This window comes from Trichosurus vulpecula, chromosome 9 (genome assembly GCF_011100635.1).
Source record: "Trichosurus vulpecula isolate mTriVul1 chromosome 9, mTriVul1.pri, whole genome shotgun sequence".
In the NCBI taxonomy this organism is placed as follows: domain Eukaryota; kingdom Metazoa; phylum Chordata; class Mammalia; order Diprotodontia; family Phalangeridae; genus Trichosurus; species Trichosurus vulpecula.
In genome coordinates this window covers 188,844,274-188,869,538 of record NC_050581.1, presented here as the reverse complement: position 1 = coordinate 188,869,538, position 25,265 = coordinate 188,844,274, and the positions used below count along the sequence as shown (strand labels likewise).

The 25,265-nt window shown below is 46.6% G+C and overlaps 1 protein-coding gene across 2 annotated transcripts in view; it reads left to right on the top strand.

The window, feature by feature from the left end:
* BBS9 (Bardet-Biedl syndrome 9) overlaps positions 1-25,265 on the top strand; it is a 357,944-nt gene that overhangs the window by 78,804 nt on the left and 253,875 nt on the right. For both annotated transcript variants that reach the window (XM_036738870.1, XM_036738869.1), the window contains exons 6-9: positions 9,163-9,337; positions 16,902-16,986; positions 19,549-19,732; positions 20,969-21,098. In XM_036738870.1, coding sequence (XP_036594765.1) covers positions 9,163-9,337; positions 16,902-16,986; positions 19,549-19,732; positions 20,969-21,098 — 574 coding nt within the window. The remainder of the gene's footprint in view (positions 1-9,162; positions 9,338-16,901; positions 16,987-19,548; positions 19,733-20,968; positions 21,099-25,265) is intronic.

Sequence of the window (25,265 nt, the reverse complement as noted above, 5' to 3'; positions counted from 1 at the left end):
GAAGAAGAGTCTGCAGCTGTCTTAAGGGCAAGAAATAGATGGACCTGTGGTTTAGAACAGTGTTTGGGAAACTTTGGGTAGCATAGTTTGGATAGGGGAGAGATATCCTTGGGGGTGGCAGATATGGAGTGAAAGTACAGCCTATGGGAGTGGAGGAGATACATAAACTGGGCAGCCTGGGTGATTGGAGGGAATTCCACATGTATATGGAGGCCAAGGGTAAGGTGGAGAGGGAAACTGTGGGTGGTAGGGAGATAATGAAGGAGAGAATATTTCTAAAGTGCTTTGCACCATGCCTAGCATGGTGCACTATGTTATCATCATCATCATCCCCATCATCATCATCATCACCATTATCATCATCATCACCACCACCACCACCATCACCATCATCATCATCATCATCCCCATCCCCACCATCATCATCATCATCATCACCACCACCATCAATACTGTCACCGTCACCATCCCCATCCCCATCCACATCCACATCACCACCACCACCATCATCAACACTGTCACCGTCGCCATCACCACCACCATTATCCCCATCCCCATCATCATCCCCATCTCCATCACCATCACCCCTGGGAGGTATTGAATTCCAAACAAGGAGGGCAGTGAATGTTCATAAATTGAAGGCCTGGAACCCAGCCCTGAGTCCTTAGGCTTTCCCAAAGGAATGTTACTATCACATGTGTCCTGTTGTTTGGCTAAAAATATAGTCATGTTACATGTGTAAGCCTAAAATATGGAAAAATCAGTAACAGGACTCTATCTCCTAATGCAATGTGTGCTTTCCTCATTTCCAGCCAGCAGAGGGAGCCTTTTCTCTACTTTCTGATTCCATCAGCCTGGACTGAAAAGATCCTCTTTTACTAGTTCCATGTAGGCATTTTTAATAAGTTGCTTGTCTTCCTCCCTAGACTAATGAGGATTTGGATTCTTTTTTTCCTGTTTTTAGAAAGGAATACACAAATACATACATAAATGCATACATATACACATATCACACATGCATATGCATATATACAATTTTTTTCTTGCTTTATGGACTCATCTGAAGCCTGTGAGGTGTGGCACATGTAGAGTCCAGGGATGCTTCCACTCCCTGGCCACCTATAACTCTTCTTTGGGCATAGGCTTGGCTGTGTTAAAAATGAATATTTAATGGATGGTCACAACTGACCTTTCTGTGGTGTGTTTGCTGAACCATTTTATGTATGTTGTGTGATCTGATCAACAGCACAGCTAAGGTACCGTCATCATTTTTTCACTGGGCTAGGTGGTTCGTCTGGGAGCGCACCACTGGGAAGTGTCAGAGGTTCTCGGCAAATTCAGGTCCTTGTGACTCTCGTCCAGCTCCACTGGGCTGCCTTACAGAACTGATAGGTTCTAGTACCCATGAATCCTGGAGGATAGGAGAGCATCAGGGTCTGGTGTTCCTCCCCAGGCCTATTCCAGAGTACAGTGATTCTTCCCCTAAAGATCGAAGACCTTCAATGGGTTGGGTTCTGCCACTGGGGCAGATCTTGCCCAGATCTTTGCCCAGATCTTTGTGCTGACTGTGCTTCTTCAGCCCCTCCCTTAGCACTTATGGAGCTGCTGGTGGAGAGGTAAGTATTCGTTTCTCTTTATTTCTGGCTTTTTGCTGTTTTTCATGTGTTTACCCTGTTGCCTCCATTAGATTAGATTCTTCTTGAGGCCAGGGATCTTGTCTCCCCGTCTAGGATGCTCAGTGACTAATGGGTGTCCTTGTCTTTTTGACTGACCCATTCTGGGGTAATAAGCACTCGGATAACTTTGAGACCTCTTTTTGGGTGCTTCTTATGGAACCAAATTGTTCTGAGAACTTCCATGATATCATTTGTCTTTTAAAGTTCTGGACGTGGCAGCATCTTTAAAACATTTTGACGTTCATGGAACTGTGCAGGATCATGGAGTTGGAGAGTTGAAAGAGTCGTGAGAAGCTGTTTCTTCTAAGGCATGCGTGCAAAGAACCTCCTCTTCAACACACCTGACGAGGGGACTCCTCTAGTCACCACATGGTAGCAACCTAGGAGGAGGTCCCACCCTCTCTTGGGACAGCCCATTCCACTTTGTGACATGGAGCCTAAAGGCAACATCTGCCCTCTGGGGTGGAAAATTGCTCCTTCATGGGGCAGCCTCTCATGTCCTCCTGGTCTTCTCCTCTGTAGCCTACACATGTCCAGGGATCAAACTTGAACTCTACCAAGACACGTCTTCACAAAGCTTGTTATGGGGGTCTTATTTTCAAGGCGATTGATGTCTTTAATGCATCTCAGTATTTACTGTTATCCAGCCCCAAGCAGGATTTTAGAGGGCTTTAATTTTCATTTATAGGTCACTACATTTGTAAGACTCCTTTGCAATTTTTTCCAGGAGAGGCCTAACCAGCCCATTAGTTAAACAACAATACTCCTTTGTTTTTACGATTTAAAAAAAAGAATTAAAGCTGTGATACTTTTGCTTTTTCCTTTAAGAGAATCCAAGGAAGTTCAATGGGCGGCAAATTCCATTAAAGGGGGCCATGCGAACTGGAAGTTTAGGAAATCCAAAGTTAAGAGTTGCCCTTAATTCACTTGGGTTTTTCTTTTAAAAACCGTACGGGCTGTGGATGGAGTGAGAGCCACTCTCTCTCTCTCTCCCATGGATGGCCTGGCCTGAGCGAGGTTTGTCACAACCTGAATTTGATGTTCATTTCTTTGGTTACCTGAGGATCACTATTTCTTGCCATTTATCTCTCCCATATTCTGTGGATTTCAGGTCTGTTAAAGAGGTTGCTAACATATGAGATAAAGCTGTATTTCTTGGAACCTGAATATATAGCCCAGGGGTCCATTCGGCCTTTATCTGTATGTAGAATTCTCATAAATGCAAATGAGGAACAGATGCACAAAACCAAGAGGGAGTACAAGTGGGCTCCTCATTTGCAGCCTTCTCATGTCTTTCTTTAGGCTCTTTGACCATTGATTGCATATTGCCTTTTATCATAATTGGGCTTATGTAAGGCTCTTGGTTTTCATAACAGACTCATCACTTCAGAACTTTTGCCTTTGAGGGGAGAAGAGAGAAATTCAAAGCAAATACTCTCCCTGCTGGGTGACACAGATTTGTCTTTCTATGTCTGGATCATCCACTAAGGAAGACTAATGGAATCCATTTAGTTTTTTTCTGGTTTGACAGAAGTTTGGCTTAACACCATCCAGCATCTTTTCCTGTGCTTCTTTAGGGCCCGGCATGCTTGTCATGCTAGGAGCATTGCTCTTCTTGGAATGTCCTTCTGAACAGCAGTAGTCCTGACGCTGCCACCGACTTGCTGTCTGCTTTGGGGAAGCCATTTAATCTTCCTGCGTACCCATTTCTCATTTGTTAAAGGAGAGGGGTTGGGCCGATCAGCTCTGTGGGCAGCTTAAGTGCTGTTCGGGACAACATCAGCATGCTCTATCCATGGCCTCAGAACCCAAGCCCTCGCTGGTCCTGACAAGCCCGCGGGTCTGAGCGGAGCTGAATTTGGAGGGGCCTCTCTCCTCCAGCTGGGAATGGCATGCAGCTCCCAGCAAACTCTCAAAGACCCTCTCCTAAGGTAGAGAGGGTGCTATTTGTGTCAGTGGAGGGGACACCGACCGAATCATGAATCCTTGTGGTGGTGAAGAAGTGCGTGATATGTGGTAAGTTCACCAGGAATTTAGGGGTAATGTTTGAGACAAATCCTTTGATAGTATATTTTGCTTCATAAGTATAATAAAATGTGAATAAACATTGCTTTCAGACAAAATGGTTAGACAGATCGGAACATTCCTAGTTCACTGCTCTTCCCGAGAATCTCCCACAGGTCCAAAGGAGTCTTGAAGCTAGTGGCTGGGAGAGGGCTTCAGGCTTCTATTGCGTTGAGCTGCCCTGCCTCCTTCTAAGACACATTCATTTGACAAGCTCAAAATGGAAGCCACTTTGTGAGCACGGGCATCACAGAGGTGGCATGAAGCTCAAGGGCAGTGGGAGAAAAGGCAGTATGGGTTCCTGTCACTAGGATGTACTAGCCTGCACATAGTAGGTACTTAATACGTGTTTGTTGAACTCAATCACATCTACCTCATGGAGTTGTTTGGAGATTACTAGTTGTTAAAAACCTTGCTCAGACAAACATACTAGCTAATAATGAAAAGAGACAGTGTGTCATTTTTCTGCCAGATCCTGTAAGGGTCAGAGGTTCTTCTGACATTATGTGTCAGATTTCCATCACATCGATTCTTACACTCTTAATCATAGCAAACATGATGCATTTTCAGGTTAAGATCACAGCCAAGCTAAATGATAGAATATTGTGAATTTTCTGAGAGAAAATTGAACAGAATGCTTCTGGAGCCTTACAAAGTTCCTCTCTTCCCTATAGACAGCATCCAGCTGTTGCCCGTGTGTTTTTTCAAAGCTGGAGAAGGACCAAGTTTGCAATTTGACAATTACATGTTGAACCGTAATGAATCACGTTTGAATTTTTCACTTGTAATTTTTACTAAATGCGTAATAGAGTTCCTGACGCCTCCTCCTCCCCACAAGCAGAACAGAACAAAACATGGCACAGCAACCCTGTGCATCATTGCTGTGCCAAGATCGAAGCAAACATTTATGGTGGGAACTTGTTCATACAACATTATCAGAAACTTGGTTTCTATGGAGCACATACGTTAAGTTTAAGTTTTCTTTTTATATGGACCAGGAAACGGGACTTAGCAGTTTATTTTCCCTTCTGGGACTCTTTCCGGTTTATCCTGTATTTGTCTCTTTTCTGCATAGTTGTTTACATGTCATCTCCCACGTTAGATTATAAGTTGTCTGAGAGTAAGAGATCTGTTTTTGCCTTTCTTTGTATTTCCAGCTTTTAGTACAATGGCAGGCACATAGTAGGTGTTTTATCAAGCAGATTGATCTGAACTCTTTTCCCCCTTATTTTCCCCTGCTTTTCAAAATGAAAGCTCTTGATTCCCAGTTTCCTGCAGTCTTGTGGGGCTCAATCCTTACCCATGCCTTCTAGCCATTATTTAGAGACACAGAGGTAGTTTCCTCCTCTGTAAAATGGGGATAATCACCACACCCACCTCTCACAGCTGTCGTGAGGATCAGATGCGACATTAGCACAGGGCCTGGCACAGCTTAAGTGCTACGTAAATGTTAGAGGAAGATGCCCACCCTTTGAATAGGGACCCAGGTTCTTCGCTTCTCTCTTCACTCCTCCCTTTGCTGACATCACTTAGGTGCCATTTTGAGGTGCAGTCGGGTATGCGTCCTCCCTCCTGCCAGAGTTGCGTCTTCCCCGTGCTTTCTCATGCCCGTTTCCCTTCTTGAACCTCCTGTCCCCACCGCAGCATCCTGCTCCGTGTTCTCCATCCAGCAGCTTTGGTGGCCTTATTCCTTCTCCTCAAAGGCCTTGGCTTAGCTTGGCCTTCTGTTAAGAGCACCTACGGCGGCGGGAGTGCGGTCTGGGGTGTCCAAGACCCAGGCTTGAGCCCCTGCCCTACCTTGTGCAACCTCCGATGAATCAGTTACTCAGAACTGTTGTTCTCTCATCCATCCCCTGGCGGTCGTGATACTTACCGGGTTATTGTGAAGAAACCACCTAAAGTGCTGTTGTTACAAAACATCGTGGGCTGCGTATGCGGGACCACGTCCTAGGTGGGTTCTGTGAAGCCTTCCCCTCCTGCTTCTCTCTTTTCTCCCGACTTCCATGACATGGAGACTTTCTGTTGAGCCTCTCTGTGCTCTCGTCTCTTAATCACTAAGTGTTCTAGGTGGGTTTCCTTAGGGACGCAGACCTGTACACCCACACCCCCCATTCTAGTTGGGAATCCATTTGTTCTGTCCCAGGCCATCATTTTTCTGGCTTATTAAACACCGTCCTTCGCATGCCACAAAACTTGCCCCTAGAATCTGCCTCTGCTCGTCTCCAAGAATCCCTAGATCACGGCAAAGCTCAGCTTGGGCCTGGCCTCAAGTCTTTCCCAAGTCCACCAGCCGCTGAATTGTCTTGTAGTTTCTTTGTGTCTAATTTGTCTTTAGTAGTACATAAGCTCCTTGAGGGTCGGCACTGTTGACTGTTTGTCTGGGATTCCTGGCACAAGGCTGGGCACAAAAGAGGAGCTTAACAAATGCTGGTTGATTGATTGTTGCATTAAGATTAGTACTTGGTTCCTGAGACCTCTGTGTCTGCTCGAGCTTCATCACCCATGCTCTAAGATGACAGAATTGCTCTAGGGGATTGGATTGGTACCCAGCGTAGTCACTGCTGGACCCAAGCCAAAGGCATTCAGGCCTTCTCTGTGCTATTTTTGCTTCTTAATCACTGATGGGGCAACCTGAACCCTCTGAGCACCTGTACCCACAGGCTTTTAATAGACCTAAAGATTGCCCAGGAATCTGCCATAGGTAAGAACACCAGGTGATTCACAGCAAATGCCTACTCCTCCCCACTAAAAGTGCATTGTTTCTCCCCATAATTAAATTAGGTTGTTTGATGGTTCTTCCCATTTATGCTGGTAGATTGTTTTCTTGGTTCTGCAGTCTTCACTCTGCATCAGATCACGCAGGTCTTCCTCTCCTTGCCTGTATTCCTCACACTCATCCTTTCTTACAGCACAATGAGGTCCCCTCACATTCAGACACCAGAGTGCCTTTTGCCATTCCCAGACCAATGGGCATTCCAGCTCCTCGCTGCCACGAAGAGTGTTGCCGTCGATGCTGTGGCTCTTTGCTGTTGTTTGGAGCCTTCCCTTTTGTTAGTTATCTCCCAAAGAGGGGGAGGAATTTGACACAGTCATCTGGTGAAATGAGCTGATTGTGGGAGTGAGAACACTTAAACCAGCACCTGCAAAATCCACATGTTCAGGGGCCTGTCCTGGGAGAGCAGGAGGCCAGTGCGAGCTCCAGCCACCTGCTTCTTCTCTGTTGGGGAAGTGACACCATGCCATAAAGTCCTTTCATCTGTTCATTTTTGAAGACACGTTTAAACAGAACCATTTCCAAAGCCTTTCAAGACTGATTAACCTGTTGGCTGGGAGAATGTTTTCTGTTTCTTCTCTTTTCCATCCTAGAAGTCAACTTAACAGATGCAGCAAGGAGAGACTCAGGTAGTTTGCCATGGTTTAAAAAAAGTCCCAGCTGTGTATACAAGAAAAGATAAGAACAGGGTCTGTATTAAGGTGGGCACCGTGTCCTTGTTTTATTTCTCTCTGATAGGCTGATGGGCAGACTTTTGGGCATGACCCTCACAGGCTGGGCCACATCTCTGTGGTTCAGGGGACTGTCTCCAAGGCAGCTCCCGAGTCACAGGCCATGAGATCCTAGGGGGCAGGCCTCATGTCCCCACGGCCCAGCCCAGTGTCTCGTACCTGCTAGTGGCTTAATAAATGCTTGTTGATTGTTTGATTACATTGCTGGAGAGAGGCTTCCGTGGGCCATCAGAATCTCTGATCTTTCGCCTCAGAATGAACAGGACCGTAAAATGGAAGTGAGGCCAAGTCTGTGTAGTATTTCTGGCCTCAGTTTCTCTGTCCTAGAAGAGGGTGCAAGGACCAGTTTGAAAAAACAAAGGAATAACTGAAGTTCACACAGCACGTTATGCTTTGAATAATAATAAAAAGCATCTATTAGGCACTTACTGTGTGCCAGGTTTGTGTCATGCCTTCCTCAGAGCACCAGGATTGCAGTCCTCATTTCACTGACCTGTCCAAGGCCTCACAGTGTCAGAAATGGAAGTCAATCCCACATTGACCCATCTTCCCCCTCAAGTCTTTCCTCCTGCCAATAACAACTTAGCCAGGTGGCCATGCTCATGTTTGTGCTGTGCGCGGCCATTTGGACTTCTCAGCCCCTCCCCTCCCCTCCCCATCTGCCCCCAGATGCCTTCGGCCTTATTCCTGTTGTTTTTCGGGGGGAGAATCACTCTTTACATGAGGCGCTAAGCCCAGCGCCTCACACGCAGTAGGCTCTTTGTGGGCTTTTTTTATTGGGTATGTTTCAATTAATAACCGAGCTGTTTTAGTTACCAGGTGGAAGCCCTGGACAAACTTGGGAGAATTTGCCTTGTTTATTTAGGGGAGAAAAGGCATCTTATAGGAAGAATTTTGCTTTGACCACAGGAGCAGCTTTTAACCAAGGGATTTTGGCTAAGACTGAATTATAATAAATGCCACTTTTTATAGATGAAAACCACTCTCTGACTAATAGAAAAATTGAAAAAATAGGTATGTTCTGACAGGATTCTGATCACCTTGTAAATGTGGAATCCCTAGAATCGAAAACTTAAACTTGAGTTTTTCTTTTGCCCTTGGAGTATAAATATTCTGTTATGGATTTGGCACCTTCATTTCCTCAGTTACTTAGGTTTAGAAATTCTCAGTCACCTTTGTCTCTTTCCTCTTCCCTGTTCTCTCTGTCTGATTGGTTATCATTCCTGTCAGTTCTCACTTCCTCACATCTCCCCCTTCTCTCTAGTCCCGTGGCTTCCACCTGCCCAGAGGGCTCATCACCTTCTGTCTGGACTAGTGCCCCGCCTTCTAACTGAGATATGTTTCCTGTCTTCCACACGGCTGCCAGAATCAAACGTGGCTCCCACCTCTTCCTTCTTCTGCTCTGAGACCCTCAATGGCTCTGTCTTGCCTTTAGGATAAAATGCCTCTGCCCTGGGGGGCATTTAGGGCCCCCCACAGCCTGCCTCTGTAGCCTTATTTCATACTCCCCCCTTCACGACATCTGTGTTTCAGCCAAACTGGGTGTTCCTCTCTGGCCTAAAGGTGACATATGCTGTCCCCTGCCTCTGTGCATCCATGCCTTCCCACACCTGGCCTGCACTCCCTCCTGACTGCTGCCGCTTGGAATAAGTGCGTCTGATAGATGTCCCTGATGCCCTGGCTGATCCTCTTCTCTGTCCCGTCAAGTATTTCTAGAGTTTTTGCTCCTGCTTCTTAACAGACTGGTTGGCATGACATATCTCCCTGGTGGACTGGGAGGAGTTGGAGGGCAGGGGTCTTTGTCATTTTCATCTTTCTTTTCTCCTTCCCAGGACCCTGCACACAACAGGTGCCTAATAAATGTGCAGAATTGAATGACTCGGCAATAACTTGTTTTGTTTATCTCCTGTTCCTTCAGGTCGAGATTTGATTTGTATCCAGTCCATGGATGGGATGCTCATGCTGTTTGAGCAGGAGAGCTATGCTTTTGGGCGGTTTCTCCCTGGTTTCCTTCTGCCTGGCCCTCTCACTTACAGCTCCCGTACAGATTCCTTCATTACCGTCTCTTCCTGCCGCCAGGTTGAGAGTTACAAGTAAGTGCCCTTTGGAAGTCTCTGGAAGTGCTTCCAGGTTTATGCACTTAGGTGTTAATTAGGAGCTCAGATGGGTGATTATGAGAAATGTCACATGTTTTGAAGACTCAGCATCGCCTGTGTTTATAGGCAGAGGAAGAAAGAATTGGAGGAGTTGGGTCTGGTGTAGACGCTGCTGCTCGAGTGAAGGCAAACCAAGGCCTCATGTTGCTGGTAAAGGGTTCCATGCCCCAAGGGGGCAGGACTTCTTTTAGTGCATTTTGTCTGAGAAAACTTTTTTCCTAGCTAGAGGTACTGAATACTTCAGCAAACAAGAGGGTCAGTGGTTCTCCATGAAAAAAGACGAGGAAGGGAAGACAAAAATTCATGGAGGTAAATAAAAAGCCATGCCCCTCCCCCATCTCTGCTAAAAACGTAGTGTTTTTGAATGTGGAGGGTGGGAGGTGCAGTCACTGCCTCAGCGTTCCCCATGGACACCCATTTGGGACTCTTCTGAGAAGTGCATCAGGTTCCTGGTCTTGGCGTTGGCTCAGGAGGAGCAGCGGCTGGGCCAGCTTAGTTCAGCTGCCTCTAGCCCCTACAAATGACAACCCAAGTCTAATGTACAAATTCCTGAAGTTTCAGAACATTTAGGGGCAAAAAGTGGCACGTCTATACCTTCCCTCCCCAGGTCACACAGATCTGACAATGTGTGTGGCAAGGTCACACGATACTCTGACCTTGGCTGTGGGTTGGTGATGGCTGGTTATCAGCATAAAGATGGTCACTTTGAGGGAAATAGCCATCCACCTGGCCCATGCCTGCTGGAGAGCCAAGCATGGCCGGCCGGCCAGCCCTGCTTTTCACTCCTCGCACAGGGTTGGAATTTCTCCGTGCCAAGTGCCTGTCTTGGCAGGGCTGCCCCCCCACCCCCAGTAACAATAGAAAGGCCCGAAGACTCCATTACTTCTGCTTTGAAATATGTGTGTTGGAATTAACTGGTGGTAGTTCCAGAAGTGATTGGATGAAGAAGTAATGTGTTAGTTTCCTTAACGTGTGGGTTTAATCTCGCCGAAGCCCCCACTGTTCTTGGGGCCTGGCCTCGCCAACATTCCATTCCACTCAATTCATCTCCTTCTAGGATGAGAAAAAGGTACATTTTCTCCATTGGGTGGACTTGGCAAAAATGCATGGGAGATAGATTATTAGGAAATGATAAAAAACCTGAGGGCTTCAGGGCTGGGTGCAGATTGTAATTTCATGCGCTTTTGTGTACGGGCTTTAATGTTTAAAACACTAAGCTTACTTCATGGTCACTATTGACGCAGTTCCTTAGTGAGTAAAAAAGCACAAAAAATGCAGTGTTGGTCCTCTAGGCTCCCTCTGGTTTGCTGATTATTCAGAACACGGGGCAGTCCAGGTCATTGGGATTATAATTTCCCGATATTCATTTAAAAAAAATTTCCTATTCCATTGCTGCTATAAGATGCCAAATGCAAAATTTCTGTGGGAATTGTGGGGTTGTTTGGGGAGCTGGGCATGTTGGGGGTGATATCTGATCGCTGTGGGCTTTTTTTTAGAATGGGAAGGCAGCTTGGTCACCTTATGCAGCCCCTTCGCTGGATGGGTGAAGAAAATGAGTGTCAGGAGCATGTAATGCTGAGCTTTGGAGGGTTTGGGGACTCCCTCCTTTTGGGCTTCCTGTGATGCACAGTCACACCAAGCAGAAGGTTACAGCCTTGACTGCCTACCATTGAGGCTATTTCTGGTGAATTTACTTCCTATAATTTTATAGTTGAGATGCTGATGTGCCTCAGAAGGGACTTGGTTCTTGGTACCACGGAGCTGGCCTGGGAACAGAGATCCAAGAACTCAGCTCATCTGCTTTGCTGCATCATTTCTGTGCAATGCATTGCTGCTCTTGTCAGCCTTCATACCTGGAGGTCACTTTGGCTCCTCTGTCTTTGCTGCTTGGCTCTGATAAGTCCTGCTTTGGAATTGGCTTCTGCATCCATCTTTTGCTTTCCATTCCTACTGCTGCCAGCTGGGTTAATGCTCCCATCCCCTCATGCCTCCTAACTGGCATCCCTGCCTCTCAACCTTGTGCCCTCCAATCTCTCTGCCATCTGGTCAGCCCCTTGGACAAACACCACTTTTAGCCTACTAAGCTCCTGCCCAAAGATTCCACTTAGTTCCCATTTCCTTTGAGGTAACAGCTATATTCCTCAGCTGGTTGCTATATAGTTCATCATCCAGACCTGTCCAATCCATTCAGCATTTATTAAGCACCTTTTATGTATAAATATTGTGGAGAGACAGCAGTAAAAGCATTCCTTGTCCTCAGGGGGCTTCCGTGTAATTAGAGACATATAATATTCACACAGGTAAGAAAATAAACACAAGATAAATGGAAGGATCAGGAAGAACTTTGTATAGGAGAGGGCCCCTGAGCTGAACTTGGCACAATGGTGGGAGAAGGGGAAATGGAGAGTTGGACTCAGGGCAGTAAGTGGGTTGGGCTGTGCCATGTTGTGTGTGAAGGGGAGCGAGATGAAATCAGCCTAGAAGGGTAGGTGGGAGTAACATTGGGAGTGGAGGCTATAAAGCCAAGACTCATCTATCCTAGAGACCTTAGGAAGATTCTTGAGCAGAGGAATTACAGTTGTGTGCGTCAGAGAGTAGAGAAACGGCACTCAGAGAGATCAAGTAGGATTAACCTATGATAACCAAGTTATTATATTGGTCCAGGTGAGAGGTGATGTAGGGTGAGTGAGGATAGGAGCTTTGTGGGTGGAGATGAAGGGACAGATGTGGGTCACGCAGAGGCAGAATCACTAAGAGTTATCTCAACAGAAATGGGGAGATTTGGTTGAATAGCAGGGGCCCGTAGATAATAAGCTGGGTTTTTAAAAAGTTGTTTGAGATGCTGGTGGGGCATTTAGGGGGACATGTCTGGCAGACAACTGGTGGTATGGGATTGGAATTCAGAGCCGAGATTAGGAGGGGTACGTATATTTGTGTATTGGGAGGTATACATATATACACATAAGTATGTCTATATGGTATAGATATATACACATATGTCCAAACTGTATGTATGCACACACACACACGCGCGTGTGCACACACACACACACACACACACACACACAGAAATAAATGGCAAACCACTCCAGTATCTTTGCCAGAAAACTCCACATGGGTCATGAAGAGTCAGACATGGCTGAAAATGACTGAACAGCAACGTGAACAGATCTGTGTGTGTATGCATGAACTTCTGGTATGTGGTACAGAATGCTCATTCTGAACTCTGTAGGACTTTATAAGGAATGGCCTGCCTTCCCCACAGGACTTTAAGCCCCCTGAGGGCAGGGACCATCTTCTACACTCCTCTGAGACCCTCTGCTGCATCTAACACGGTGTCCAAACCAGAAGGGGCCCTTCAGTCGGTATTCGTTATGTTGCTTTGGCAAGCCTATTTAGCAGTGTGATGCTTGGCTTGGTCAAAGTCAGCTCTGGGTTTTATAAAGCAGTGACTTGATTTAAGCAGTCTGTTTTTTTCCATATGAGCTCCGGGATCTGTGCCTCTGCAGGGAGCACCCTTGTAGATGAGGACACAGATGTAGTAAAGTCATAGGATCGTAGGTTCAGAGTGGGGAGGGAGCTCCGACGTTCCCTCCTGGCTGTTCCTCTTATTTTAAAAGTGACAAAATTAAGGCCCAGGTTGCTTCAATGAGTAAGTAGTAAAGGTGGGATATGAACCCAGGTCCTCTGATGACAAATCCAGACACTTCTTCCCACATCACGTTTGCCTCTCTGCTGAAGTAAGGCTATCCAGAAGCAGTGTGGAAATGGTGCCTGCAGGAAATTGAGGCAGTGGTGAGTGGAAGCCGCCATCTTGGTTGTGACCTATGGGCATGTAAACCAAAAAGAACTTTTTGTTACAGAAATCTCTGTGAAAGACTGTCTGTAAGTTTCAGCTAGGAAGTTACGTGCTCATAATTATGTTATTAGTATTAGTTGAACTGAAAATACCAATTCCGTGCGTACAGATTGCCTGCTTATCTCATGACACTTTCCATTTTTGGAATCGAGGCCCAAAGTCTTCTCCATATCTTTGTACAATGGAGCGACAGGGAACTTACATTGGAGAAGAAATGCTTTGGGCTTTCATTCTTTCGAATTCTGTGGCACCTCAGTCCTGACATGTGGTTTTTATGCTGTGACATTGGGGAGCTCTAAATTACAGGGCCACTTTTGGCGTCGGATTCCCACAACTCCCCTGGTCCCAGGCATTTGTGGTTGGCTTGTCAGAAAGCGCTGCCGTTCGTCCTCGCCATGACTGTGTTTGTGGTTGGTGGGACCCTTCCCCACAAAGCATGTGCAGAGCTCCTTCATGAGCAATCCCCCACTGGGCCTCGTTATTCCTTCAGCTGTCTCCATGAGGGAATTAGGGTCTTCAGCTCTCATCCCTGAATACTTTTGAGTGGTAAGGGGAAAAGAAAAGATTTAGTTACTTTTCCTAGCATCTGAATTCCCAAGCTCTCTTGGAGTTGTTTTTAAATATAAAATTAGACATAGATTTTTATGTGTGTTATTAGTCATAGTCAAAAAGAGGTCAGACAGCAAGAATTGCAAAAGAGATGCTATTGTCAATTTGTCATCATCTAAATTTACTGTTTGTTATAGTTAAGCTATAAAATCCTCTTCTGATTTATCTTCCAGGAAGAGAAATCGATCTGGGTTTGGAAAGCAGGACTGTCTTTTGGCTCTGGCTCCGACTGGAGTTTGGATTTGATGAGGCCACTTTAGGGGCTTAACTCAATTGAAATAATAACTCTTGGTGTTTACACAGAGAGTTTCTAAAAGCCCAAAGAACTTTTAATTTTCAGAAAACTGTTTGTTAGTCCTAGCACCCCCCATGATAGGTTTAGAGTTAAACTGACAGAATTTCTAAGTTGGAAGGCACCTCGGAGGCTGTCAGGTCCAATGTGTCCCTTTGTAACATACCCAGTGCCCATCAAGTGGTCATCCTGAAGACGTCCCCAACTTCTTGAAGCAGCCCAGAGTATTAGAGAGGATCGTTATACATGAAGCCTAAACCTGCCTCTTTCAGCTCTACCTGGTTGTGCCCTCTGGGCCCAGTAGAGCAAGTGTGACTTGGGAGGTGTGGCAGCCCCTCACATCCCTGAAAGCAGCTGTCTGGTCCCTGCTAAGTCTTTTTTCCTCCAGGTCAGATATCTGCCGTTTCTTCAGTTCGTTCTCCTGCAGCATAGACATCCCTTCCTGCTCTCCTCATGTGCTGTTCAGCTTTTTCATACACGTCTGAACTTGTGGTGCCCAGAGCTGAAATAATATTTGAGATACTGTCCATCTAGGCCAGAGCCCGCGGGGATTGTCACATACTCATTTGTTCTAGACCATGGGCCCCGTCAGCGCAGCCCAAGACTGTCATGAAGAAAAGTGCCTTCGCTTTAGGCTGGCTGGCGATGAAACATTGGGAGAAGTGGGTGAGGCTAGAGAAGTTAGGAGCAGTCTGGCCTGCCCCTCTCTTCCAGTCCTACAGCCCACACTGTTTCTCTTTTCTTTTTTGGAGTGGGGAAGGCAAGGCAATTGGGGTTAAATGACTTGCCCAAAGTCACACAGCTAGTAAGTGTGTTAACTGTCTGAGGCTGGATTTGAACTCAGGTCCTCCTGACTCCAGGGATGGTATTCTACTTGCTGTGCCATGTAGCTGCCCCTGTACTGTTTCTCTTAAGAGAGATGAAGAAGGCATTTACTAAATGCTTACCTGTGTGCTGGGTCCGGTGCTGCTAAGTGCTGGGGATCCAGAGACAATCAAGCCAGGTGGTTTCTGCAGGCATCCTATCAAGGGAAGGTGGAGGGATGGGCAGGGGCCAGCATTAGGCAGAAGCTCATGCACAGTACCTGGGCACCCGGAGGCAGGTGGAGGCAAGGATGATGGCCTGAAAGAAGGGTGTCGATGTGATGTGGCAGGTGCAGGCTGGGAAATGTGGCCTGCACAGTCAGCAGTTGTGGGGCCTTTGCCGTTTTTGAGGCCCATGTAAGATTGTGGGGAGCGAGGATGTGCTTTCAAGTAAAGAATGGATTTTCACAAGGGGCTTGTGGACTCTGTCTCATCTCCTGGGCCTGAAATTAAGGCTTTCCTGGAAGATGGAGGGAGGCGTTAGCCCACGGCACCGGAAGGATAGTGGTGGTGGCGGCTTGGGCAGCCCGCTGTACGCTCATTCAGGCCCCTTATGGGGGCATCGTTGAACCTTTCCTGAGCATTCTGGGATGCCTCCAAGGCTTCCTTCCTGGTCTTATGGATGCCCTCCGTGTGGAATGGCCCGTTAGCCCGGGGAGCTGTGGATAGGCCACAGGTAAACCAGGCTGGCGTGCGGATGTGGACGGGGAGCTCTAGGTGTGATGCTGACTCTTGCCATGTAGATCTTGTTATGTCACGCAGCATTTGTCGTGGGACTTAAAGACACCAGCGTGGGCCTGCTGGAAATTGGCCAGCAGGGCTCACAAACGGTATGCCACTTCTCTTTCCTCCTTGTGTTTGAAAAAATGGGAATCGGAGCGTTGGAGAACACTGACTGATCCATAATCAGGCCCGATTTGATTGTTCTCTTAGCCTAATGTTTTGGGGAAGTGATGGGAGAGAAAGTAGCTCCAAAAGCTGTACTTTTGCTCCTTAATTCTGGTGGAACAAGGTGGGCATTATGCCAACCCAGTAGGTAATGATGCCCATACAACCAAAATGTGCAGCTCAAATGAATAGTTATCAAATTAAACAATCCCTCCCCATCTCCCATAAATGAAATTATTCCAAGATTGGTATGAGCCCAACATACTTGGTGAAGGAGAAGGATCAGCTCATTGGATCCCAGTTCTAGGTCTGGAAGCGCTTAGCGAGGTCATCCAGTCCAATCCCCTCCTCTTATAAACGAGGAAACAGCCTCAGAGGAGCTGTGACTTGGTCAGGATCACATAGGCAGTTGTGAGAGCCACCTCTGTGGATTGGTCCATTCCTCCTAGAACCTCTGCATTAAGGAAAGTGCCCAGGCTGCCATATCCATCCTGCTCCAGGCTCTTCCCTGACCCTCAAGATGTCATCCACCCTGCTCCCCGTTAGTCTGTAAGCTTCTTGAGGATGGGGTGGGGAGTATCCTCAGCATGAGTGCCCAGCACACAGAAAGCGCCTAATAAATGCTTGTCGACTCACTGATGACTGACTAAGCCTTGCTCCAGCTACTTGATTTAGTCTCGGGATGCATGTTAGCACCTAGAATATGAAATGTTACAACTTCTAGCATAAAATTTTACCACTTCCCAGTGAAAACCCTGACCATGATTCACAGGCAGTTCAGGGTCAAACTCTTTCCCCTGTTTTCATAGTTTTGATGTAGGATTTTAGTTTCTTAATATGGTTTTTGGCATTTTAGTCTCATGGCCTAATAAAATTCAGTGCAAATTCCATTTTGACTGTCCTTTCAGAAGCACCCTGCATGCGGTGCCTGGCTCCCATCCGTCTGCAGCCGGGAGCTCAGATGCATTTTTGTCTCTCTCTTTCCATCAGGTACCAAGTACTTGCCTTTGCAACCGATGCAGATAAAAGACAAGACACGGAACAGCAAAAGCTTGGCTCTGGAAAAAGGCTGGTGGTAAGCACAACCCTCTGTTTGATGGGGAACCTTTATCAGTGAGGTACTGGAATGGCGTTCTGCTTATTGTTGACTGATGCACAATACATGCAGTAAATAGTTAATCATCAGGCATCCATTAGGCACCTGTTGTGTACCAGGCACTGTGCCAGACCCTGAGACAGAAAGGAGGCACAAACTGCTTACGTTCCACGGGGCAACAACAGCATGTACACAACATGCACGAAGGTGCATGAAGCATTGGTGCTGCTGGCTACGCATCATGGGCTTTGTGTAGGTTGAGGAGGTGGCATTTATGCTCAGCTTTTATGGACACGTGAGGTCTGAACAAAGGCAGGGAGGCAAAGATGTGGGTTGTATGTAAACGATGATAGGAAAGCCAGGTTGGTGGGCTGTAGCATGAGTGAGGGAGGGTGACGTCAAGAAGGGGTTTTAGATGCCCCAGAGAAGAATTTCTATTTGACCCCAGTTATTCTGATGACACATACTGGCTTTCCTACCCAGGGTGAGACCCTTGGCCTCTTGGGGCTCCAAACCACCCTTTCAGATGTGAGATGCTGAGGAGGGGCAGACCTGCCTTAGCAGAAGGAGTTTCCTCTCTTGGGATTTCCCTCCATCATGGAGATGGCATTTCCATCCCTCTCTGTATCCTACTTAGTGCAGGCAGGTCTCATTGGAGTAGGATGTCATGGTCCAACCTGAGCTTTAAGAAAATCTTGGTATTTGTGGGGAGTATGGATTAGAGAGGGGCAGAGTCTACAGGGGAGTAATTATGCCTGGTGTTCCCTGGTTCTGCTTACTTTAGTCTGCATCAGTTCATATTGGTCTTCTTGGGTTTCTCTGAATTCCTCAGGGTTGCGGTTTCTTAATGTACAACAGTGTTCCATTAGGCTTGTGGGCAGCCTGTTAGGTTACTCCCCAGTTGTTGGTTAATCAGTTGGGTAACTGTTGGGCCCAGTCCTTTGCACCAAGTGCTGCTGCTGGAGTGATTTTGGCGGTTGGGAGGGCAGTGTTCTTTCCCACGCACCACATGACTGCCATCCTAAAGAAAGCTTGGAGGGCTCCAAATAAGGCCGTGGAAGCAATTACAGGATTAGAAAATATGACCTATGAGGAAAAAAATCAGAAGAATTGGAATTACTTATCCTGGAGAACCTTCAGTGGGGACCAGGAAATTGGATTAAATCTTATCCTGAGGAATTCAGGTTAGACTTGAGGATCTCCATCACTGAGCAGTAAAGCATTTTACCAAAGAAAGTGCTGGGCGCCTTTTATCTGGACCAATTAAGACATGTCAGTGTGAATGAAGAAATGGTAAAGAAATGCTCTTCTTCCTTCGATGATGTCCTAAGCTACAGGATTTGTTCCCTGGCCTAGAGCTTGGAGCCAACGACTGCACAGTCATCGATGTCTGGGCCCATTGGCTGGGCTCCATTCTGTGACTCCTGGGAGGACCCTCTGGCCCCAGGCCCTTTCTCAGAATGGAGGAGGACCACTTCCACTGGTCTGTGGTGCCAAGAGCATCGTGCTCATATTGGAAGGGCCTGGTCACATCAGAGTCACCAAGAAAATGAAGGACTTACTCCTCCATGGCGGGCCAGACAACTAGAAATGGCATGATGCTTCCATAATTAATAATTGACACAATAAGCGTTTCTGTGGCACTGTGAAGTTTAGGGAGTGCTTTCTTCACTCTGTGACGTGTCTTTATGCTCATTTACCATTGAGGAGATGAGGCTCTGAGGGGTGGGGCTTGCTCAGGTGGGATTTGAACCCAGATCTCCTGACTCCAAGCCCAGCACTTTATCTGCTCTGTCACCCTGTCTCTCTTGTGATAGAAAGGTTTTAGAGGAAGCTTCCAGACAATCAGATCAAAGGGGAATCACTGGGTCAGTTTTTATTAGCACTCTGAGGATTGGCCAGTTAGTTTTCGTGAAGGTGAAGGAGACAATGCCTTGACTCTTCAAACCTGGGGTGCAGCTCCACAGAGAAGCCCCTCCACCGAGGCCCTTACAACCGCCTTGGCCCTCAGGGATGCTTGGGGAGGCCTAGACAGTGGAGGGGTGGTGGGGTGTGTGGCTGTCAGAGCCCTGGCCATGGCAGTTCCGTCTGGCTGCCCCCAGGTTGGCTCTTGGCATGTCACTGGGGCTTTCCTGAGCTTGGCATTTAGTCTGGAAGGCCCCCCTGCCCTCCAGCTTGATCTCCAAGAGTCACAGGGGCAGCTTCAGTTCACTGTCCCGGGCCTGGCATGGGAGGCTTGGGGGCTGTGGCCGTGGGCCTCTGCCCCTCAGCGCTCAGAGTGGGCACTTTTGGACTTCACACAGCTGTTCTGTGTGGATTTTAGTCCTGCCCACTTTCACCTAGGAAGCAGCGCCGTGGCAGGCTCCGAAAGCACGACATCATGACAAGGCCAGGTCTGAAAATGGTCTGTGATCGCAGAGAATGATGTGCAGAGGCCCGTGGGCCATGGGCCAGCCTTGAGTTTGCTCTGCCCAAATGTACTTTCTGGTGTGGACAGCGCTGCCTCTGTTGTACTAACTCATGTTCATTGTTTCTTCGAAGGTGGATTGGACTTTAAACATCGGTGAGCAAGCGCTGGACATCTGCATTGTCTCCTTTAATCAGTTGGCCTCCTCTGTGTTTGTGCTCGGGGAGAGAAACTTCTTTTGCCTTAAGGACAATGGACAGATTCGATTCATGAAGAAACTGGACTGCAACCCCAGCTGTTTCCTCCCATATTCCTCAGGTGGGTTTCAGAAAAGATGTGTGTGTGTGTATGTGTGCACATGTGCGTGTGTGTGCGTGCGTGTGTGAAGGTGTCAATGTGCTGAGACTATTTTCTTTAAATAGAGTAATAAACTTTTCTCCTTCAAGACTCTATCAGAACACAAATGGAAATTTTAGCCTTTTAAATTTAAGAAGAAATTTGATTTAGAGCGCAGCTCAGATGCTGCCTCCTGCCATTTTCCTTTGTATAAAATGATTTAAAAATTAGCCTTTGGTGGGCATGCAGCTTTCCATAGGAGAAGCCATTACGAGAGCATCGTCTAGGAGCAGGTGCCCTCAGGCAGAGTGGATCCCTGTGCTGCTCGGCTCTGGGTCCTGCCCCCAGCCAGGACTGGGAAGTCATTGCTCCTGGAGCATTGCCAGATGACCAGGAAGGCCAGCAGTCCCCACAGGCGGGCAGGGGGGGTCCCTGTGGCCCACCTGACTGTGGATGCTGGGCTAGGAGCAACGGCAAGTGCTGTGCCAGTTCTTGGGGCCTTGAGATGGAAAAAATAGGCCGATCTATGTCACAAATAACAACTCACATTTGCATAGCATTTTTAAGGTTCACAAAATACTTTCCTCACAGTAACATTGGGAAAGTAGGAATCACTGTCCTCATTTTGCAGGTGGGAAAAGTGAGGCCTGGAGAGGCCAAGGAACTAGATGGTAGCTGGGTGGCACCATAGCGCACAGAGCACTGGGGCTGGAGTCAGGAGGACCTGAGTTCCAATCCAGCCTCAGACACCTGCTAGCTGTGTGACCCTGGGCAAGTCATTTAACCCTGTTTACCTCAGTTTCCTCATGTGTACAATGAGGATAATAATAGCACCCCTGCCCTGTCCCCCGGGCTGTTTTGAGGATCAAATGAGATCATCTTGGTAAAATGCTCTGCAGACGTTAAAATGCTGTGTAAATGCTCCCGGGGGGCGGAGACTTGTGAGAAATGTGATCGCATTCATCGTGAGGGCTGTGATCGATAGAGGGCCTTGGCGCACACGCTCTCTCCTTTGACCCTCAGGACGGCTCGGAGACGTGAGCTGGGTTCCCCTCGGTTACAGGTGTTGGCTCTCAGCCTCGGAGGGCAGTGCTGGACGTGGGCCTACAGCCTCCTGTCCTCCGCACCTCCCTACCTTGCCCTCTGACCTGCAGGACTGGCGGGTGGCCTGTCTTTCTTTTTTCCTCAGAACTCTGCTTTTCTGTCTTCTACCAACAGTGTCAGAAGGAGCGGTCAACACCCTGATTGGGAACCACAATAACATGCTGCACATTTACCAAGACGTGACCCTGAAGTGGGCCACGCAGCTTCCTCGCGTCCCTGTTGCGGTGAAGGTGGGCTGTCTGCAGTAAGTGCTTCCACTCATCAGGGGTGTGTGGGGACGGTCCGGGGCTTGGATCCTGCAGGAATTCTGCTAACTCGTGTGCGCGCTTCTTATTAGTCACAGCAGTTATTAGGAAGACAAATCAGTGTCCTTCATTGGAGACCGCGGTCATTGTGGATTTCATAACTTCTGATAAAAGACGTTTGCTGCAAAAGCTGGGATGAAAGTGGGTTAGGTTTCAAGAGAGTTGTTTTCCTCATGGAGTATTTCCCTTAGATCTCCAAGCCTTCTGTGTGAGTTTGTTTTAAGTCAATAGTATTATTTGGTCTTATTCAGAGGTTGATGGAATCTCAGATAATTCCGCTCCAAATCTTGTTTTAAAGCTGTTTTATGAATTTTCAATGGAATTTTTATATTGCATGGTCCATTTCCAAGCAGAACTACAAAAGACCTTGTGTTTCAGATAAGTCAGATTTAAGCAGAGCCATCTTGGGTATAAAAGCAGAGAGATGCTCCATCCAAACATAGACTTCCTGAAGGAAGGAACGAAAGGGCTTGGGGACAGCCAACTTGGTCATTTTTCTAGAGGATCATGAAAGGTAGGGATTAGGTTTTGACCATGAGCTATTTGGTGCCTTAGGTTTAGATTAGAAATATGTGGCTCGGTCAGTGTATATACATAATTAGCTCTTTGTTATGGGCGCTGTTAAAATGAATGAAATCACCAAAAGTGAAGTTCTTGAAATCTGTACATACAGACCATTCTATGATCATGATGAACTCTAATTTTTATGTTAGACAGGTAATACCTGTCCAGTATCAGTTAATGAAATCCTTCCTCTTGCCTTCCCTCATGTCAGACACAGGTGATCTTGGGGCCCATCTGATTCAAAAATGAAGTTGCAAAAAATAAATGTGTTAAGAAAAATCTACTTTTCCCAGTGGCAAAATTTTAATGCTTAAGCTGCAATATTCATTATTGTTAAGAATCACAATGTAATTTGCCGAGTAAGGTTAATGTAAATTTTTAATTTTTTAATTCAAAGAAAAGTCAGGCTGTTCTAAAAATCACTTGCATAAATTTCACCATGGACAAGAACTTGGGTATTCTCACCAGTTCTGGTTTAAGTCATGAATCACAGTTTGTGAACTGGTAGGTATTTGGCGATCCCTGTAGACCTGCTTTTGGCAGATCAAATTTGAGAAAAATTTTGTTTAACAAACTCTTCCAAATGTACCTTAGTCTGTGAAGAGTAAACATTCTGTTGCTGTATACTTTACATCATCATTCATGTTTTTTACTTTTAATCAGTAGCAGCTGTGGGCTGTCATACGCTCTCGTGTGGTCTTAGGAAATGGATCAGTGAATGGTGAGTCTCTTGTGACTCATGGCATCAAAAGTAGATTCAAATACGAATAAAACAAGATGTATCTCTAACAAGATTCCCCGATGCCCCTTATTTTGACCCACCTGAACATAAAAGAAGGAGTTCGAGGCTTTAAAATTCAGAGACCCCAATAGATGCACCGTGCAGCCTCTGGACTGGCTAGGCCCTGCCCTCTAGGAGGGTGCCGGCTGAGCTGAGCTCAGAGCTCTGGGCCAGTGTCCGAGTCTAGGCCCATGGGGGAGGCCTTTTGTCACTCTCACGTATCAGTCCTTGGGGGCTGAGTGCATTGGCACCCGTGGGGGTGGCAGCTGACGTCAGTAGAGGGAGTGCCAAGGCACAGAACCGTGGAGTGCCGAAGGAAGCCGGAGGAGTTTTGTTGTGATTCATTAGACCCAAACAAGGATCGATAACATAGGTCTGTCTTGTGTCCTGTAGCTTATGGTTTCTTGGAATTTAAACAGTTTTGATAAATATGTTTAGACAGCAGAGTTTACATATCAAGGAAATGGTTACCATTTTCTAATGTTTCCTTTGGATAAATAAGAAAATGGTGAGTTTGGGCCCCATTGATACAATTAGACTTTCTGATCCTGAAATCCCCATTTTTGTGGTGCTCTGGGCTTTTTGTTTCTCTTCCGTCTCCTTTTGGCCTGTCTTGTTTGGCACACTTTGGGGTGTTCTTAACTCAATTGGATATTGTCTTTTTACTTTAAACATGATTTTAAATATTGACAGGTAAGGTAAAGGGAACTGGGACCAAGCATGCTCGTTAATAGAATCAATCGACTCTGAATGTGACTGTGATCTTTCGGTTTCCTGCTTATTAACATGTGTTCTTAGGCTGAAGAGGTACTGTCTACTATCACACGTAACAAATATGATAAGATTAGGACATAGTCAGAACACACATTGGCCCAGTGTTCCATGGAAAATGCCTTCTTGGCACGGGATGAGAACCAGGTGCTTCTGGAGTCTTTGTGACTGGAACGAGTTAAGTGACCTTGGACGAGTCACTTAACTTTTGCGAGTGTGTTTTCCTGGTCTGTAAAATGAGGGGGATAATAGTTGGGGTAATCATAGTTGTCCTGCCTGCCTGCTGCCTCATACAGTTTATAGGCTCATAGATTTAAAACTGAAAGGGAATGCAAAGGTCATCTTATCCAAGCCCTCCATTTTATAGATGAGGACGCTGAGGTAAATGACTTACCCAAGGTCATGTCAGTAGTACCAAGCAGAGCTATGGTTACAAGCCCACTCCTCTACCTTCAAATCCAGGGGTTTTTTTCAGTGTACCACACTGTCTCACTTACAAATGTGAGCTTCTATTGGTATAGCAGATGTTGTTAACAGCAAAAGTTCCATTATCATAAAAATATTATTAAGCTCTGGCTGGGGCCCAGGGCCCCCCTTCCCTTTTTTTTTTTGGCAGGGCAGTTGGGGTTAAGTGACTTGCCCAAGGTCACACTGCTAGTACATGTGCTCCTTCCCTTTTGTTACAGAGAATTCTCTAGTTTGTATAAGTATGAGTAAAATGAATATATTTCTCCCGAGCTTGTATGTATGAAAAGCATTTAATATTTTATTTTCAGTCTTTTGTTTCTCTGCTGTTCTTTGTCTGGGACGCCTCTCTCTTTCTCTTCTCTCTATTTCCTCATGAAGCCCTCCTTCCCTAGCTCAGATGCTCACTGATCTTCTTTTCTGAACAATATTGTGTGGTCTGGACCCTCTTCCATTCTAGACTATCTCCTATTGTTTGCCTCCCTCCTTATCTTGATAGAGAGTCACTTAAAGGCAGGGATCCTATCTTGCACCTTTTGTATTTGTATCCCTTGTATCTTCTTAGCACATAGTGGAGTTGGAGGTAGAATTAGGATGTGAAGCTCATCAGCATTACAGATCCTTGATGAACCTGTGCTGGCTTTTAGTGATCACTCTTTTCCTTTATAAGTTCTCACAAACCATCTCTTTAACAATGCATTCTAGAATTTTCCCAGGAAAATTCAGCCAACCTCACTGGCCCATAGATTGAAGAATCCATTTTCTTCCTCTTTAGAACCAAGAGGACTCAGTTTGCCCATCTCCAGTCTTCCAGCCCCTCTCTTGTTCTCCATGATTTTCCAAAGATCTCTGACAGCAGTATGTCGTAGCCTTAGCTGATGTCTTGGGCTAGAAATCCACATCTCATTTTCTGATGCCGTCTTCTTAGCCAGCTGTTCACTTCTTATATCTGCCTTTCTTTCCTGAAGCCTCTGCCTCCCATCAGTTGTCCCTAAGTACAGCCGCCTTGTCCCTAAGTTCTTTAATTGTCTAGGACTTTGGGTTCCCTCTGTTCCTTTTGGCGGTTCTCTTTGGCCCCAAATGAGTCACCACGAGCAAGGATTGGTCGTCAGGTTTAATGGGTCTTGGGAAGCTCTCACTGCATTCTAGACCCCTTTCCTGGGAAAACCCCACATCTCCTGATTCTTCATGTCAGATTGACATATGGTGCCTTGGTATCTTTCCCTTAGCAGGGAATTGTTTGCTGCCACAACTTTGTGTTTTTTTCTGGGAGTTCTGCTGGTTTTCCTCTCTCCTGCTGGCGCCTCTCAGTATCTTAGCAGTGGAGCTTTACAAGCTCTCTCTTCCTCAGTGGGTCTGTCCCAGCCCGTTGTGCCCTTGGGACAGTGGGAGGTCTCCATGGTTCTGAGGGAGGCCCTTTTTGTCCCCTTCCTTCTCCGTGGGGCAGGTTTGATGTGGGTCTGGATTCTTCTTTGCCTCGGGCTTGTTTCCTTTTCTTGTTTCTTCTCTGTTCTTTGAGAGAACA